The sequence below is a fragment of the Microcaecilia unicolor genome, chromosome 10, assembly GCF_901765095.1.
Source record: "Microcaecilia unicolor chromosome 10, aMicUni1.1, whole genome shotgun sequence".
Lineage (NCBI taxonomy): Eukaryota > Metazoa > Chordata > Amphibia > Gymnophiona > Siphonopidae > Microcaecilia > Microcaecilia unicolor.
Window position 1 is genome coordinate 1,094,703 of NC_044040.1, and position 17,468 is coordinate 1,112,170.

The 17,468-nt window shown below is 41.1% G+C and overlaps 1 protein-coding gene across 1 annotated transcript in view; it reads right to left on the minus strand.

Moving 5' to 3' along the window:
• Positions 1–17,468, minus strand: part of CACNA2D1 (calcium voltage-gated channel auxiliary subunit alpha2delta 1) — a 578,231-nt gene that overhangs the window by 124,879 nt on the left and 435,884 nt on the right. The window contains exons 14-15 of the mRNA XM_030217110.1: positions 16,521–16,570; positions 11,710–11,799 (exon numbers count right to left, since the gene is read on the minus strand). Of these exons, the coding sequence (XP_030072970.1) occupies positions 11,710–11,799; positions 16,521–16,570 (140 nt within the window). The remainder of the gene's footprint in view (positions 1–11,709; positions 11,800–16,520; positions 16,571–17,468) is intronic.

Sequence of the window (17,468 nt, forward strand, 5' to 3'; positions counted from 1 at the left end):
AACTCACAAGTCTGACACAATAGTCACACACAATAAATATGGTTATTTCAGAAGCTCTATTCTTGTTTTAGATATCTGAAAACCAGCATTTATACATCCGTGTTGCATGGATGTCCAAATTCCAATTTTGTAAAGTCAGGATATGGACTTCTAAAAGTGCAATACATTCATATGGCATGAGGGAATGGTCTGGGCATGATTTGGGTAGCACTAGGAGCCAAAATATTGACATCCAACTCTGATTTCAGAAGGGGAAGAGATGTCCACATCCCAAAAGATGCAGGTCCATATTTAGACCTGGTACTTGGCACATCCTGGCTACAGAACAGTTCTCTGATTGAGCAGTTCTCCACTAGAGGGAGCAAGAGAGGTCACATGAGGTATTTTACAAAGATATGGCTTGAACTAGCAATATCTGGTCTTCTGCTGGCTGCTGTAATCATTTAGGGTACTCATTGAGGTTCCTCAGCTGCCACACAGAAGGTCCATGTCTTTTGTTTTGCTCCGTTCAAAGTTTGGACATTTTAGTTTGTAAAATGGAAGTTTATGCTGGATGTAGCCATCATTTGGACTTCTGTTTCTCAGGTAGTTCAGAAGAGGCTGTATGTTGGCAGATCCTGTTCTAAAATACATGAGAAATGGACATTCATATTCTGAGTTGGACGTCCTTTTTAAAATGCTGCTCCAGGTTTAGTAGATGTTCTGAAGAAACAAATAAGTAGACATCTGTGAGATGAGGACAGAAAGAGGTGAGGATGAGCAGGACACAGGCTGAAGGAGGAAATATAATGAAATGAAGACTTAGATGTATGCAGGACAGAAACAGTCACTTTCTCACAAATACCTCCAAGTTAGTAGAGAAGTAGCCTAGTGGTTAAAACAGTGGGCTACAACTCAAAGAAGCATGACTTCAAATCCCACTTTCCCAATTATTTAGTTGGGGTTTATTAACTTTATAAACTTCCTGAGCCCTTACGCCAAGCCCCCTCCCTACCCATCTTCAAATCTTTGCTCAAAGCCCACCTCTTCAATGTTGCTTTCGGCACCTAACCTTTATACCTTTCAGGAAATCTAGACTGCCCCTATTTGACTGACTGTACATTTGTCCTTTAGATTGTAAGCTCCTTTGAGCAGGGACTGTCCTTCTATGTTAAATTGTACAGCGCTGCGTAACCCTAGTAGCGCTTTAGAAATGTCAAGTAGTAGTAGTAACTGTTATTTCAAAGATGGAACAAGATAGTGAACAACAGGTGTGACATAGAAACATAGAAACATGACGGCAGATAAAGGCTATATGACCCATCCAATCTGCCCATCCTCTGTAACCCCTAATTCTTCCTGTTCCTAAGCGATCCCACATGCTTATCTCATGTCTTTTTAAATTCTGGAACAGTCCTCGATTCCACAACCTCCACCGGGAGGCCATTCCACACCTCCACCACCCTTTCTGTAAAATAGTACTTCCTTAGATTACTCCTAAGCCTATTCCCTCTAAACTTTGTCATATGCCCCCTCATTTCAGAGCTCTCATTCATTTGAAAAAGGCTCTCTTCCTGTACATAAATGCCCTTGAGATATTTAAACTTTTCTATCAGGTCTCCTCTCTCCCTCCTCTCTTCCAGTGTATACATGTTGAGGTTCATAAGTCTGTCCCTGTAATTTTTGCATTCAAGACCGCTTACTAATTTTGTAGCTGCCCTCTGGACCGACTCCATCCTGTTTATATCTTTCTGTAGGGTGCAGTCTCCAGAACTGCACACAGTACTCCAAATGTGGCCTCACCAGAGACTTATAGAATGGCACTATCACCTCCTTTTTCCTGCTGGTCATGCCTCTCTTTATGCACCCAAGCATCCTTCTGGCTTTGACCGTCGCTTTTTCGACCTGTTTGGAAGCTTTAAAGTCATCAGACACAATCACCCTCAAGTCCCGCTCTTACTTCGTACACTGAAGCACTTCACCCCCTATACTGTACCATTCCCTTGGATTCTTGCGACCCAAGTGCATGACCCTGCATTTTTTGGGATTAAACCTTAGTTGCCAAATATCGGTCCATTCCTCCAGCTTTGCTAGGTCCTTCCTCATGTCATTCACACCCTCCAGGGTGTCCACCCTGTTGCAGAGTTTAGTATCATCCGCAAAGAGATAAACCTTACCAGACAGCCCTTCTGCAATTTCACTCACAAAGATGTTAAAAAGAGCCGGCCCTAGGACCGATCCCTGCAGTACTACTACTACTACTTAGCATTTCTATAGTGCTACAAGGCGTACGCAGCGTTGCACAAACATAGAAGAAAGTACTCCACTGACGATATCTTTTTCTTCAGAGCAAGCTCCATTTACCACTACCCTCTCTGTCTCCTACCATTCAACCAATTTTTTACCCAATCAGTTACTCTAGGTCCCATACCGAGGGCACTCAATTTATTTATCAGTCACCTGTGTGGAACCGTGTCAAAGGCTTTGCTGAAATCCAAGTATATCACATCAAGCGTCCCTCCCACATCCAACTGTTTGGTCACCCAGTCAAAGAAGATAGTCAGATTTGTTTGCCACGACCTGCAACTAGTGACATAATTTACATTTTAATAGCATAACCAGGGCTTTTTTTGAGGGGGTACTGAGTACCAACACCTTTTCCATCGTATACTAAAATTGACCCATGGACCCCAAGTTTTAATGAAAGAGTGTGGAGGCTACACCTGAGATGGTCCACAGTGGGTGTCACACTGTGAAGGTACAAGTTAGCGATGATCTTTGAGAGGACCTTGAAAATGTGTGTGTAGAGGGATAACTTATTCTTTAGCTAGATTAAGGAATTTGAAAATCATACCATTTTAAATTTGGCTTTGTAGGGTAGTGGTGCTCTTTGTGACCTTGGGCAAATCAATTAACCCTTATTTGCCTTGGATACAAATTAAGGACTTCATTTTCTAACATGCATTGAGTTATGTAAGAAGGTAATTATATAATGTGGTGTCTACATGGGAAAGACAAGTAGTTTCCATTGGGCTCATTTCCCAAGGTACTTTGTGTGTCTAAGTGCTTTGAAAATGAACCCCTATATCTCTAAAAAATACCAGGACAAATTCTGCTGGCACTTTTGGCTCTTATTCAATCATTAGGCTGTAATCCCTACAAGAACATAAGGGTACTACTACTACTACTACTACTTAGCATTTCTATAGCGCTGCCAGGGTTACGCAGCGCTGTACAAGTTTAAACACGGGGAGGGACAGTCCCTGCTCAAGAGAGCTTACAATCTAACGGTAATAGACTGCGCAGTCAGTGTAGGTAACAGGAATGGGGAAGGTGGTTAGGCGCCAAAAGCAAGGGAGAAGAGATGGGCCTTGAGTAAGGACTTGAAGATGGGCAGGGAGGGCGCATGGCGTATGGGCTCAGGAAGTCTGTTCCAGGCATAAGGGTAGCCATACTGGGTCAGACCAATGGTCCATCTAGCCCAGTATTCTGTTTTCCAAAAAGTGGCCAAGTCAGGTCACAAGTACCTTGCAAAAATCCAAATCGTGGCAACACTCCATACTCTATATGCAGATGACATTTAAACCTGTTTACCATGAAATCAAACTCTTATATTTCTTCTTTTCAATCCTGTCAGCAATCAATTGATAATCGGCTCTTTAACCGCCACCTATTCAAAATCAATCCTTTTCCAACCATGGCTCCTTATCTCCTTCATATCCAGTTGTATGGAATGTTACCCCCCAGCAGAAAACAGGAGTGGGAGATGGATCAGGTACTTCAAAAACAGATGAAGGGGCACCCGAAACATGAATAAAAACTTTTATTAGTAATTCTTAACTTTCTACCTGTTGAAGGGACATTCACTTTTTCAACCAACGGTTGTCTTTTTCAAGACCTCTTTTAGCAGTTCTGTCTTTGAAGACAAGCTCATGTGTGGCTGTCGTTTTCATCACAGAAGACAGAACATATTTACAAAACAATACTTACTAGAGACTCCCGAGGCAGGCACATTTATGCCGAAACATGGTACCATGTCGAGTCCCACTTCTGTTTTCTGCTGTATGCTTCCCGGTGGGATTCTGGTGTTCTTTCCACATCTGTGGTTTTTCTGGAATGTTACCCTACCATTCAAAAATACACGGAGGGTGTTTGGGTTTCTCCTCGATACTTCTATTCATTTTGAGCCTCAAATCTCATCTGTGATATGCATCCGTTCAGTTCAGTGTCATGACCACATATTCCCTCTCACTTCCCATCTAAAATTTGTCATGACTTGTAATCCACTTCTAGCTCCTTACATGCCCTCCATTCTTCCCAAGCAAAAATGTCTGGTAATAACCTTTGATTTTCACTTATACTTCCACCTACACATTTCCTCCATAGTGAAAACATGTTTTTTTTAATGCTAGTTTGTCATCACCTCCTATAATTGCCCATACAATATATATCACAATATTACTAGAGAATCCGTCTTTCCACATCTTGGTCCACATCTTTAGAATTCTTTTCCTATTCATATTCATGTGGAAACATCCTGTTCCAAATTTTGAAAATCTCTTAAAATGTGGCTATTTCAAACTGCCTACTCTGCTCACTAGGGGGTCCTTTTACTAAGGTGCGATGAAACATGGCCTGTGGTAGTGTAGGCGCCTGTTTTAAAATTTTTGCCAAAAATGGACGTGCAGCAAAATGAAAATTGCCGTGCGTCCATTTTGGGTCTGAGACCTTACCGCCAGCCATTGACCTAGCGGTAAAGTCTCACGCGGTAGCTGGGCAGTAACTCCATTTTGGCACACATTGGGTGCGCATAGACCCTTACCTGGCTTAGTAAAGGGGCCCCTAGGTAGCCATCTGGGACCGGTATATTGTTTTCCTGCCCTTCAGCTGTTCCTCCCCCATGTCTCACTACTCAACCGTCCTTATGATCCCTTTCACACCTTCTTCTGCCCACCTTGGACTGATTTCCAGATTCTAGGTGCATATTTCAGCAGTTACGTTGCTATTTTACAAATGCTTTCCTTTATAGGGCAAACACCACATAGGTTCTCACTGGGTGTGTCTGTTACAGAATTAGTTCCTACGCATCACTTCTTGTCTTCCCACCCAAACCCACTTCTCCTCTACCTCCACTCTCTATTTCGGTTGACAACACCCTCATTGTCCCTGTCTCTTCTGCCCGCAACCTCGGTGTCATCTTCGACTCCTCCCTCTCCTTCTCTGCGCACATCCAGCAGATAGCCAAGACCTGTTGCTTCTTCTTCTATAACATTAGCAAAATCCACCCTTTCCTCTCTGAGCACACCACCCGAACTCTCATCCACTCCCTCGTTACCTCTTGCCTTGACTACTGCAACCTGCTCCTCACTGGTCTCCCACTTAGCCACCTATCCCCCCTTCAGTCCGTTCAGAACTCTGCCGCACGTCTTATCTTCCGCCTGAACTGATACACTCATACCACTCCTCTCCTCAAGTCACTTCATTGGCTTCCGATCAGGTACCGTATTCAATTCAAGCTTCTGCTACTAACCTACAAATGTACTCGATCTACAGCCCCTCCTTACCTCTCAACCCTCATCTCCCCTTACGTTCCTACCCGTACCCTCTGCTCTCAAAACAAATCCCTCCTTTCAGTACCCTTCTCCACCACCGCCAACTCCAGACTCCGCCCTTTTTCCCTCGCCTCACCCCACGCTTGGAACAAACTCCCCGAGCCCATACGCCAAGCCCCCTCCCTGCCCATCTTCAAATCTCTGCTTAAAGCCCACCTCTTCAATGTCGCCTTCGGCACCTAACCTCTACACCTCTGCCCAGGAAACCTAGACTGCCCAACTTGACATTTCGTTACTTAGATTGTAAGCTCCTTTGAGCAGGGACCGTCCTTCTTTGTTTATTTTGTACAGCGCTGCGTAACCCTAGTAGCGCTCTAGAAATGTTAAGTAGTAGTAGTAGTAAAATTCAGATGGGGCCCAGATAAACTACCTTTGAAAATTTGGTCCTGATCTTTTATTTTACACAGAAACAGATAAATATGTCAGCAGACAGGATCATACATACACTACATAGGGTCCAATTGAGTGATCAAAACGGTACCTGAATTTGGGGTTTTACTAGCATATTAAAAGCTGCCCAGTATCAAACAGCATCAGTTTATTTCATGATACCCTCTACTTCCAGAAAATACATCAACACCAGCAAGAAAAAGCCTGGTCAATGAAATTCTGGCCCCAGAAAATATTATGAGATGTACCAAATGGTTCTGCCAGATAACCTAATGTCCTAGTCTGATGCAAGATAGATGTTTAAAAAACAGCATTTTACAGTAATCCAGACCAGACTCAGTGACCATGTGAAATTTAAGTAAATATATTGCATTGGAAGGTTATGCGTTGGCAACTGAGGTGAGTGCATTCAACTCGTATATCTGTAGCAGGACAGCTCTTAATTGTACTAAGCTTTGCTTATTTCCTTGTACATGTCTGATTTACAAGAACCAGAAGATAAGCTGGAAGATAAATTCTGAACTGGTCCAGAAATAGATACATAATGAAATGTCAACTGTATATTGAAGATACTGTTTCCATAATTCTTCAGATAATTCAATCAAATAATTACATGTTACTGACAAATAAGTGAGCCTAAATTTCTGCAAATGAATCACAAAAACAATTAAAAAATAATAAATCTTAGGACTGACTTTACTAATGTTTATTAATACAGCAAATTTAAGAAATTTAAAATGGAAGTAGGATAAAAATTGGAAATCTGTGCACTTACTGATATATAGATGTATAGTACCCCATGCTAAATCTGTCTCTCAATGTCCCTTCTGTAAAAAAACATGTGATTGAAATCTGGGAACATTCCAAGGTACAGAAATATGGAATAATCTACCTACAACAGTTTGCTTAACTACTCCTTATAATTCTTTTCGAAGGTCTTAAAAATTTGTTTGTTGTTAATGTTGTTTTATAAAAATTACTTTGATGGATATATTTTAAATTAAGATTAGATTATTGATTTTAATGTAATTCTATCCAGTTGGGATCTCTCTTTGCTCTGTGATCCGCTTTGAATCGCAACTTAAAAGCAGAATAGAAATCACAGAATAGAATACTCAAGAGCTAGGGAATTGTTTGCAGGAAAGATGAACATTGGGTTTACTAGATTATCAGGCCAAAGTAACAGGACTATTCACTGACATCAGCTGAACCTCAGCCATTTTCAAGATGGCGGATGACAGAACCATATGAGGAAGGGAGGACAACACTGGCTAAAAGTAAGCCCTGGAAGAGCAAGAGAGGGCCCTGCATGATGGGTGATGGATAAGAAAGGCAAAGAATAGGAACGTGGCATTATGTAGGAGATAGGGGCCTTTGTAATTGCAGGATGCTTTTGCTCAGGTGTCCCAAGCCAGCATCTCCTGGGAAGTATCTTCTTGGCTTGTGGACCTGTGCCGGGTTTTCCTGGGACATGGCAGCCTTGGTTGAAGGATCCTAGCATCTATGGGTCTCCAAACTGAGAATCACATCTCCAAGGGTCTCCATCTAGGGAATCTTCAGACTTTGGTGGTTGATTTATTTAACTTCTCAAGTCAATGGGAAGGTAAAACATTATTTCACTTGTGAAAGTGAAAGAAAGATTAATGGCCCCTCTACAAAGATGTGGTAGGCTCTATGTGTATACAGTGCACACCAACATGAGACTACTTCCATGTTGGCACCCAAATTAGGGGCACTGAGGCTCTATTCTATGACACGTGCAACCTTTTGGAACGTCCCATGTCCATGCCCCCTTTTGAGTTACACACTAGTAGAGTTAGGTGCCATGCTTTATAGAATAACGCACAGTCAGATGAGCACTGATTAAGTTTAATAATCGGTTGTTAGCACCCAATTTTTGAAAGTTAAGGACTCGTTATTAGATTAAATTGCGTCCGCATCTTAAGCACCATATATATATATATATATATATATATATATATATATATATATATATAGAACCTAGGGTTGGATCCTATTAGTAGGTTATAGAGTGAGGAGCTTCTATTCTAACTGTGCTCGTATTAGTGCAGTGTGTTACTTCCCAATGATCACTGACTTTTAGTGTGCTAAAAATCTTGCTACGTAGGAAGTAATCCAGCACACAAACCATCCAGTAATACCTATATACTACATGTTTTTTCACATCCTCGCCCATGTTTAGGGTGTAAGTTCGTAAAGTAATTTTCAAATGCAAAAGAATTATTATGAAATTACCCCAAAGGGCAAGCAGAGGATTACAATAGATTGGAGGCTCATTTTCAAAGCACAGACTTACAAATTTCCATAGGTTACTATGGATCTCATTTTCAAAACAGAAAAACATCTAGAAAGTGGCATAAAACAGCATTTTTGACGTTTTTCTCACAAACATGTCCAAATCAATATTTTTTGAACAAATTTTTAGACGTTTTTCTTTAAAGTCCGTCAGAAGTACGTTCAAAAAAACAAGGGTGTGTGTTGGGGGGGTGTGTTAAGGGCGGGATTTAGGCGTTCCTAGGACTTGGACATTTTACAGCCATAATGGAACAAAATAAAATGGTCCAGGACTAAAACAAAGATGATTTGAGCTAGACCTATTTTTATAATGAATAAGGCACAAAAGGGTGCCCTAAATGACCAGATCACCACTGGAGGGCTCTCACCCCCCAATACACCTCCCAACCCCCCCAAAATGTGAATAAAAATATGACTTCCCAGTCTCTATGACAGCCTCAGATGTTAAAGACAGGTCTATTACAGCAGAAGGCAGGTCCCTGGAGTAGTGTAGTGGTCAGTGCAGTGCACCATGGCTTCGGGGACTCAGGTCCCTATCTCTCTACCTTTCACATTTGAGGTGGAAACTGTGAGCCCTCCAAAACTTACCAGAAACCCACTGTACCCACATATAGGTAACCCCTTCACCCTTAACGGCTACTGTAGTGGTGTACAGTTGGGGGTACTGGGATTTGGGGGGCTCAGCAGACAAAATAAGGGAGCAAGGGTGAGATGTGTATCTGGGAGCATGTTTTTGAAGTCCACTGTAGTGCCCCCTAGGGTGCCCCATTTATCTCTTGGGATGTCTGCGGGACCAGTCTACTAAAAATGCAGGCTCCTCCTACATCCATATGGCTTGATTTTGTGCGTTTTGCACTTGGACTTTTTTTTTTTTTTTTAATGGACCAAAAAAAAAAAAACCAAAAACGTCCAAATCACAAAACCTTGTTCAAAACAGTATTTAAAAAAAAAAAAAGATTTTTTCCTTTTTGAAAATGACCTTCTTTTATATTCAGATTTTGGACAGTTTGAGCAAAACATCCAAAGCCAGACTTAGACATCATATCGAAAATGCCCCTCCACGTAACTTTGTAAGTCTAAGTGCTTTGAAAATATGCCTCCATATTACATTGGCCTGGATGCATGGATCACTGGTTTAGAACAGGACTGAGAGTCATTATAATGTATGACATGTACAAATCATATGAACATACGAATTGCCCTACTGGGTCAAACCAGTATCCTGTTTCTGGACAGAGTCCCACAAACTGGCAAGATCGCATGATACTTAATCCCAAGGACAAGCAGTGTCTTTCCCAGGTCTGCATTAATAATGGTGTATTAACTGCTTTTACCACTTTCTCTGGTAATCAGTTCCAGAGCTTAACTATACTTTGAGTGAAAAATATTTTCTCCTACATGTTTTAAATATGCCACTGTGTAACTTCAGGACCTGTTCACAATTATATATTTTATTTTGAATGGTTTTTATTGTACACCACTTTGATTTATGTGGTATATAAATGTGTAAATTAAATAACTAACTATATTCTGGAGTTGGTCATCTTATGATGTTAGATAACATTCACAAACAGTCCCATTGTTTCGTAGGATTAGGGTTTTGTGCAGATAAAGAACTTTTAGTTTATTTTCATTGTATGTGTTTTTTTTCCTCTAATTGAGAGGTGTTTTAAAAGTTTATTTTACACTTTTAATAACTTTTTAAAAAATGTGTTCGAATACACAAAGCAATCTTTTTACAATTTTGGCATGGCAAAGGCAACAAAGCCATCCAATTCCTTTGGGCTTCATCGCATTTGCTGTGCCAGAATTGCTAGCGTGGCTTTGTAAAAGGAGCCCAAAACGTGTAGGTTAATAAGCAATTGATTTTGTGGGTAATGGATTTTTAAGATTCCAAAATGAACTGAATGCAAGATAACGAAAGCACATCCCTCCACAGTGTACCCCAGTCCCCTAAAAAAGCAGCTTGGCATGTCTTAGCCTTATTCAAACTCAGCACACAAGATTTATAAGTAAATTAAAAAAGATATTTAATTGAAAAAAAAAACCAAAGATATTTTTTTAAGATGAAAGAAGTTCACTCATTGAGAGCTATGACATGGCCAATTGCTGTTCTACAATGAAGTCATTTTGCATGACTAGTAAATTAGTCAGCTATCACCAGCCTACCTCTTACTATAATTTTATTAAACCAAGGCTTCATCTAATTGAATTATAGTAAAGTCCTCATGAAGCATTGGGGTCTCAAACGGAATATAGAAGATGGAGTGAAGCTGAATTGTTCGATTTTAGAATCCTCTAACAAGCCAAGTTTTATGATAACGCAATTAGAATTCTACTGAAAAACAGCTTTTGCTTAAAACACACTGCAGACATAACACACAGATAGAATTACCACTCACAAGCAATCCAGAAAAGACGAAAAGTGGAGAGATGCAGACAGTTTAAGATATAATATGTAGGTTTAGACAGATGTTAAAGGTAGGCTCAATACAAGAGTCCGAGCATTTAATTAAATGAATTTAATACAATTTTAATTTGCAAAAGTTCTGTGAGAGCCAGAATACTGAGACTGAATTCCACATATGGTTTGGTCAGAGTTACTACTATTAAAATTACTGAAAAGGGCAGCAAATGTATGAAAGCTCTGATACATGAATAAATAAAAATCACGTGCATCCGTTTAGTATTTCAATGTGTACACGGCTTTCTACTTGTACCCTTGAAGGCATCACTCATTTTATGTCTAGACTAGCCGTTGAGCCCGTAAAAACGGGCTGGTATTGGGGTTTTCCTTCCCCTCCCCTCTCCGCGAGGTCGCCGCCGCTCCCCCCCCACCTCAGAGTCACCGCTGCCGCCCCCCCTCCACCCGGCCCGGGCCCTCTCTTCGCTTCTGAACTTACACATCCATTTGCCGAATGCAGCAACGCACATCAGCTCAGCTGCCGTGGGCCCTTCCTTCTCTGCCTGTGGCCCCGCCCTCCTGTGATGTAATGTCAGCGAGGGCGGGACACAGGCAGAGAAGGAAGGGGCAGCTGAGCTCATGTGCGTTGCTGTGTTCGGCAAATGGATGTGTAAGTTCAGAAGGGAAGAGAGGGCCTGGGCCGGGTGAAGGGGGGGCGGCAGCGGTGACTCCGAGGTGGGGGGGGAGCGGTAGCAACCTCGGCAGCGCAGTTTCCCTCTCTGTCCCACCCCCCCCACCCCCGTCATCACGTATTGACGCGGGGGCGGGACAGAGAGGAAAGTCTCTACTGCGCATTTACGAGTGAGTCAGTCACTCGCCGTTTATATGTTTGATAAAATGGTTACATGGAAGCATCACATAATAAAAAATGCTATAATTCAACTCAATGGCAGTAAATAGTTAAAAATGAAATTCTTCACAGTATAATAAAGGTCATGCAGGTCGTACCAGAGCATCTAAATAGACATTGGTCCATTGGACTTGTTTGGCTTTTTCTCCAGCTAAAACCATCGGTCTTCCCAAAACATCTAAATATTCCTGTAGAAAGAGAGCAAAAATATTGTACGGGTTTTACAGCACATAATACAGACACATACATGTATGTACACACACATATAAGCACAAATCACACTTACAATGACATCCCAGGGATAGTGTATACGGTATATATACAGACATATACACACAGACACACAAGTATACACACAAGCACATAGCACACTTACAATGACATCCCAGGGATAGTGTATATATATATACAGACATATACATACAGACACACAAGTATACACACAAGCACATAGCACACTTACAATGACATCCCAGGGATAGTGTATATATATATACAGACATATACATACAGACACACAAGTATACACACAAGCACATAGCACACTTACAATGACATCCCAGGGATAGTGTATATATATACAGACATATACACACAGACACACAAGTATACACACAAGCACATAGCACACTTACAATGACATCCCAGGGATAGTATGTATACACACACATGCATGTACACGCATATGTACACATACACACGTAACACAAACACGTCACACTTTCAATGACTTCCCAGGGATAGCATGTATAAATATACACACACATGTACACACACATACACAAGCACACATTCATGTACACACACACATGCACGTACACATACAAGCACATATCACCCATACAATGACCTTCCAGGGATAGTGTATATATACATACAAGCACATATCACACAATGACCTCCCAGGGATAGTGTGAATGTAGAGAGACATGCAAGCACATATCACCCGTAGAATGACCTTCCAGGGATAGTGTATATACACACACATGCATACTCTCACGCACACAAGCATGTCACACTTACAATGACATCCCAGGGATAGTGTATATATATACAGACATATACACACAGACACACAAGTATACACACAAGCACATAGCACACTTACAATGACATCCCAGGGATAGTGTATATATATACAGACATATACACACAGACACACAAGTATACACACAAGCACATAGCACACTTACAATGACATCCCAGGGATAGTGTGTATACACACACATGCATATACACGCATATGTACACATACATATGTAACACAAACATGTCACACTTTCAATGACTTCCCAGGGATAGCATGTATAAATATACACACACATGTACACACACATACACAAGCACATATTCATGTACACACACACATGCACGTACACATACAAGCACATATCACCCATACAATGACCTTCCAGGGATAGTGTGAATGTAGAGAGACATGCAAGCACATATCACCCGTAGAATGACCTTCCAGGGATAGTGTATATACACACACATGCTTACTCTCACACACACAAGCATGTCACACTTTCAATGGCCTCCCAGGGATAGTGTATATATACAGACACATACACACAGACACACAAGTACACACACAAGCACATAGCACACTTACAATGACATCCCAGGGATAGTGTGTATACACACACATGCATGTACACGCATATGTACACATACACACGTAACACAAACACGTCACACTTTCAATGACTTCCCAGGGATACCATGTATAAATACACACACAGACATGTACACACACATACACAAGCACACATTCATGTACAAGCACACTTGACGTACACATACAAGCACATATCACCCGTAGAATGACCTTCCAGGGATAGTGTGAATGTAGAGAGACATGCAAGCACATATCACCCGTAGAATGACCTTCCAGGGATAGTGTATATACACACACATGCATACTCTCATACACACAAGCATGTCACACTTTCAATGGCCTCCCAGGGATAGTGTATATATACAGACACATACACACAGACACACAAGTATACACACAAGCACATAGCACACTTACAGTGACATCCCAGGGATAGTGTATATATACAGACATATACACACAGACACACAAGTATACACACAAGCACATAGCACACTTACAATGACATCCCAGGGATAGTGTGTATACACACACATGCATGTACACGCATACGTGTGTATGTGTACACGCATATGTACACATACACACATAACACAAACACGTCACACTTTCAATGACTTCCCAGGGATAGCATGTATAAATATACACACACATGTACACACACATACACAAGCACACATTCATGTACACACACACATGCCCGTACACATACAAGCACATATCACCCGTACAATGACCTTCCAGGGATAGTGTATATATACACACAAGCACATATCACACAATGACCTCCCAGGGATAGTGTGAATGTAGAGAGACATGCAAGCACATATCACCCGTAGAATGACCTTCCAGGGATAGTGTATATACACACACATGCATACTCTCACACACACAAGCATGTCACACTTTCAATGGCCTCCCAGGGATAGTATACACATATGCATACACATACACAAGCAGACGCACACATGCAAGGATGCACACACATGTACACATACATGCACAGAGACATACAAGCAAACACATGCATGTATGCACACACACACACACACACACACAATCTCATTAAAAGGTAAAATTACTGGGGTATTTATTCTAAAGGATTTAGCTGGGTAACAAAGCCCCTGCTAGTTACATCCCACTGCCTGGCCTCAGGGCACAGATTCAGGCACATTTAACACTGGTCTGGGGGGCAGATTGAGGGCACCGCTGGGACTTACCTGGTTAGCAATGATGTTCAACCTGCATTAATATAGGATAGCACCTGTTTGAACATCAGCTGCTCCCCAGGTAACTTCAGGCAGGGAACCAGACCCGGACACTCAATGCCGGAGCTGGATTAGGCCTGGAATTGAATATCTGGGTGAAATTCAGCCCCCAGCAGTCAGCACTTTCTAACTCATTTAACTGTAATAAATTCAGCAGCACGTTCTGGCTTAGACTTTCTTATTACAGTTCATTCAGGTGTGTTTTTAACTACAAAGTGACAAGTTCTGAATATTCAGTTCCTACCTCATAAAAATTAATTGGTTTTATGACGATTCTGTCAGGAGCTTATGGCATTAGACTAAGTCCCTTTAATGTTTGAAGGGATCAGATACTGAAAGCTGTGTTTCAGGGCCACTCCTTTTTTCTTTTTTGTATAATTTTAGTGACATTTTTATACTCATGAAAAGCATTAGACTAACATCACTGGAGACTGGTGTTCACCACAGAACTGATTTAGGGCATGGTTTCCCCTTACTGACTTATCAATGTGCCTCAACCATGCACTGAAGGGATCATCTTTAAAGATAAAAAAGTAATTCCATCTGCACATCTGTCCTCTCTGCTGAAACTCTTAATCTTGATGTCAATTAAGGCCAAATTGAAATTGTGGTTTCCATTCATTCCAACCAGACCACCATTTTTGGAGTCTCCATCAAGTTCATTCGTAGGAACTGACTCTGTGGATGCCTGAGCGCTCCCAATATTGAGAAAACCCTTCCTTGCACACATACAAGGAATTATTTCCACTCGGCTTAGCACCCCCAATAATTTTGAAAAGTTGGCTCCTATGAGTTTATATAATATTGAGATGATTCCTTTAAGCCATCTAGTCAAAACAGTATTGTAGATTTTAAGAGAAGTAAGAAAAGATCACAGGAAAATAACAGAAACTAAAGGCGAGAGTTACGAAGGTGTTTTATGACCATAACATGAATTATTTGCTTCTTAACATCCTTAAAAGGGCAATTGCATACTTTAAGATACCACAGGTAACAGTAATGAGATGAAAAACATGCAAACCACATCTTTACTGTATAAATTGAATATCACAGCCTACAGTGGACACCACAAGCTGTGTTATTCCTGGAAAAATAACACCAGCAAAAAGTTGGCATTATTTTTCCTGTCTCTCAAATCTAAAGTACACAATAATCAAATAAACCAAATGTAAATAAACTAAAATAACCTCAACACTCATACAATGATAATTCAAATATTGAAAGTGAGAAAAGTGCTCAGTTCAACATACAATCACCAGCCTAACAAGACTGACTGAAGAAGTATCAGGCTGCCATGTTCCCAGCCACTTCTTACATGGGACAGCTAAACTGCTCATGCCCCTCCACAAATAATAACCCCCCTTCCTAAAGTCCCCAATCAATTTCCTAATTTCTCCCTCCTGAAGACCCCCTAATCAAATGTCTCCTGCCTTAAAGACTCCCGGACTTTTGCCCTTTCCGTTCGCTGGCACCATGTTGAACCTAGTGCCAGTGAGGGTGAGTAGTGACTAGGGATCACACTTGCCTGACCCCTCTAGATTCCAGGGATTTTGCACAGCAGGCCCAGGAGAGCCTACAGGATGGTTGGGCAAGCACTTGAGGAATGGAGGGGAGGTTCTTTGAGAGGGGTAAATCGACTGGGAATCAGGAAGGGCAATCTGATTGGAGAACCATTGGGAGGATTACTGTTATTGGTGGGAATATTGGTGCTCCTGGGCAGTGTGAATAACAATGCTTGCGAGGATGTTGACAATCAGCGTTATTCATTTACTACAGGAGTGACTATCCCTGTAGTAATGAGCTACTGCTCTTTGGTCACTGTGGTGCAAATTAAGCTGCATCTGATTTACTACACGCAAGACTTCCATTTGTTTTGTCAAATGGTTTGTGCTATCAGCTCCTCTTGAGAAATACGTATCAGTAATACAGCTCACTCGATGGACTATGAAGTCTAGAAAGTGTCTTAAGTCCAGGACAGAAACCTTCCCCTGCAAATTCATTTGAATGCAACATGCCTTACCTGTGTGTTGATTCTAATTGCCCCAATAGAAGGGATTTCATAATAGTAACCTTTAGAACATCAGAAAAGAGGGAAAAAAGATCAAGTTTGCGGTGTCCGTATTTAGAACAGAAACATTCTAATCTACTCAATTGTGGTTCCACCACCTCTAGGAAAACATTGTAATATAGGTGGAAAACTCCATGAAACCATCTTTTTAAGAGACATTTACTGTGCATAGATCTGTAACCTACAATAGTTACTTGACACATAAGGTGTATGTAACATAGAAACTAAATATACAAATCAGATATAGGTAGGCAGGAATCTCTGTGAATCACCAGGACATCTAGCCGCTCTTAATTATTAAGTAGAATATCTACATATTTATTTATTTTAAAAATGTATAACTAACACAATCATTGAAGGGAGCAACGATGGATTTTGGAATTGGATAGTGTGGAACCTAGAGGTTTAAATAGAAATATAGAGTGTACTGCATTTTACTAGGTTCCTCGCGGACTTCCCCTTTAAATTTGATTTGCCAGCTGATTGGTGATCGCTGAGGTGGGTGTTTTTGTAATCCATGGCCATCTTGTGTCATGGTGATAAAAGTGAAAGTTCTGTAAAGTAGTATTCCTACTGAAGCTGCAAATTCAACAAGGCAAACTTTTTGAGGTTTCATGGATAGTGAGCAGTACACAATCATGCTACTTTCTATGTAACAATAACTGCTCTCTCTTTAATCTACTATCTACTAATAGCGACACATTGTAAGCCACACTGAGCCTCCAAAGAGGTGGGAAAATGTGGGATACAAATGCAATAAATAAATAAAAAAAATAAATAAATAATAAATACACTGCCAGTTTAGACTCCTTACAGCAATGTCGACATTGTAACCCTTAGGATACTAATGAGCAACCAGAGGGACTGTTTGAGTTACAGCTGAGTATGGAGTGTGAAGAT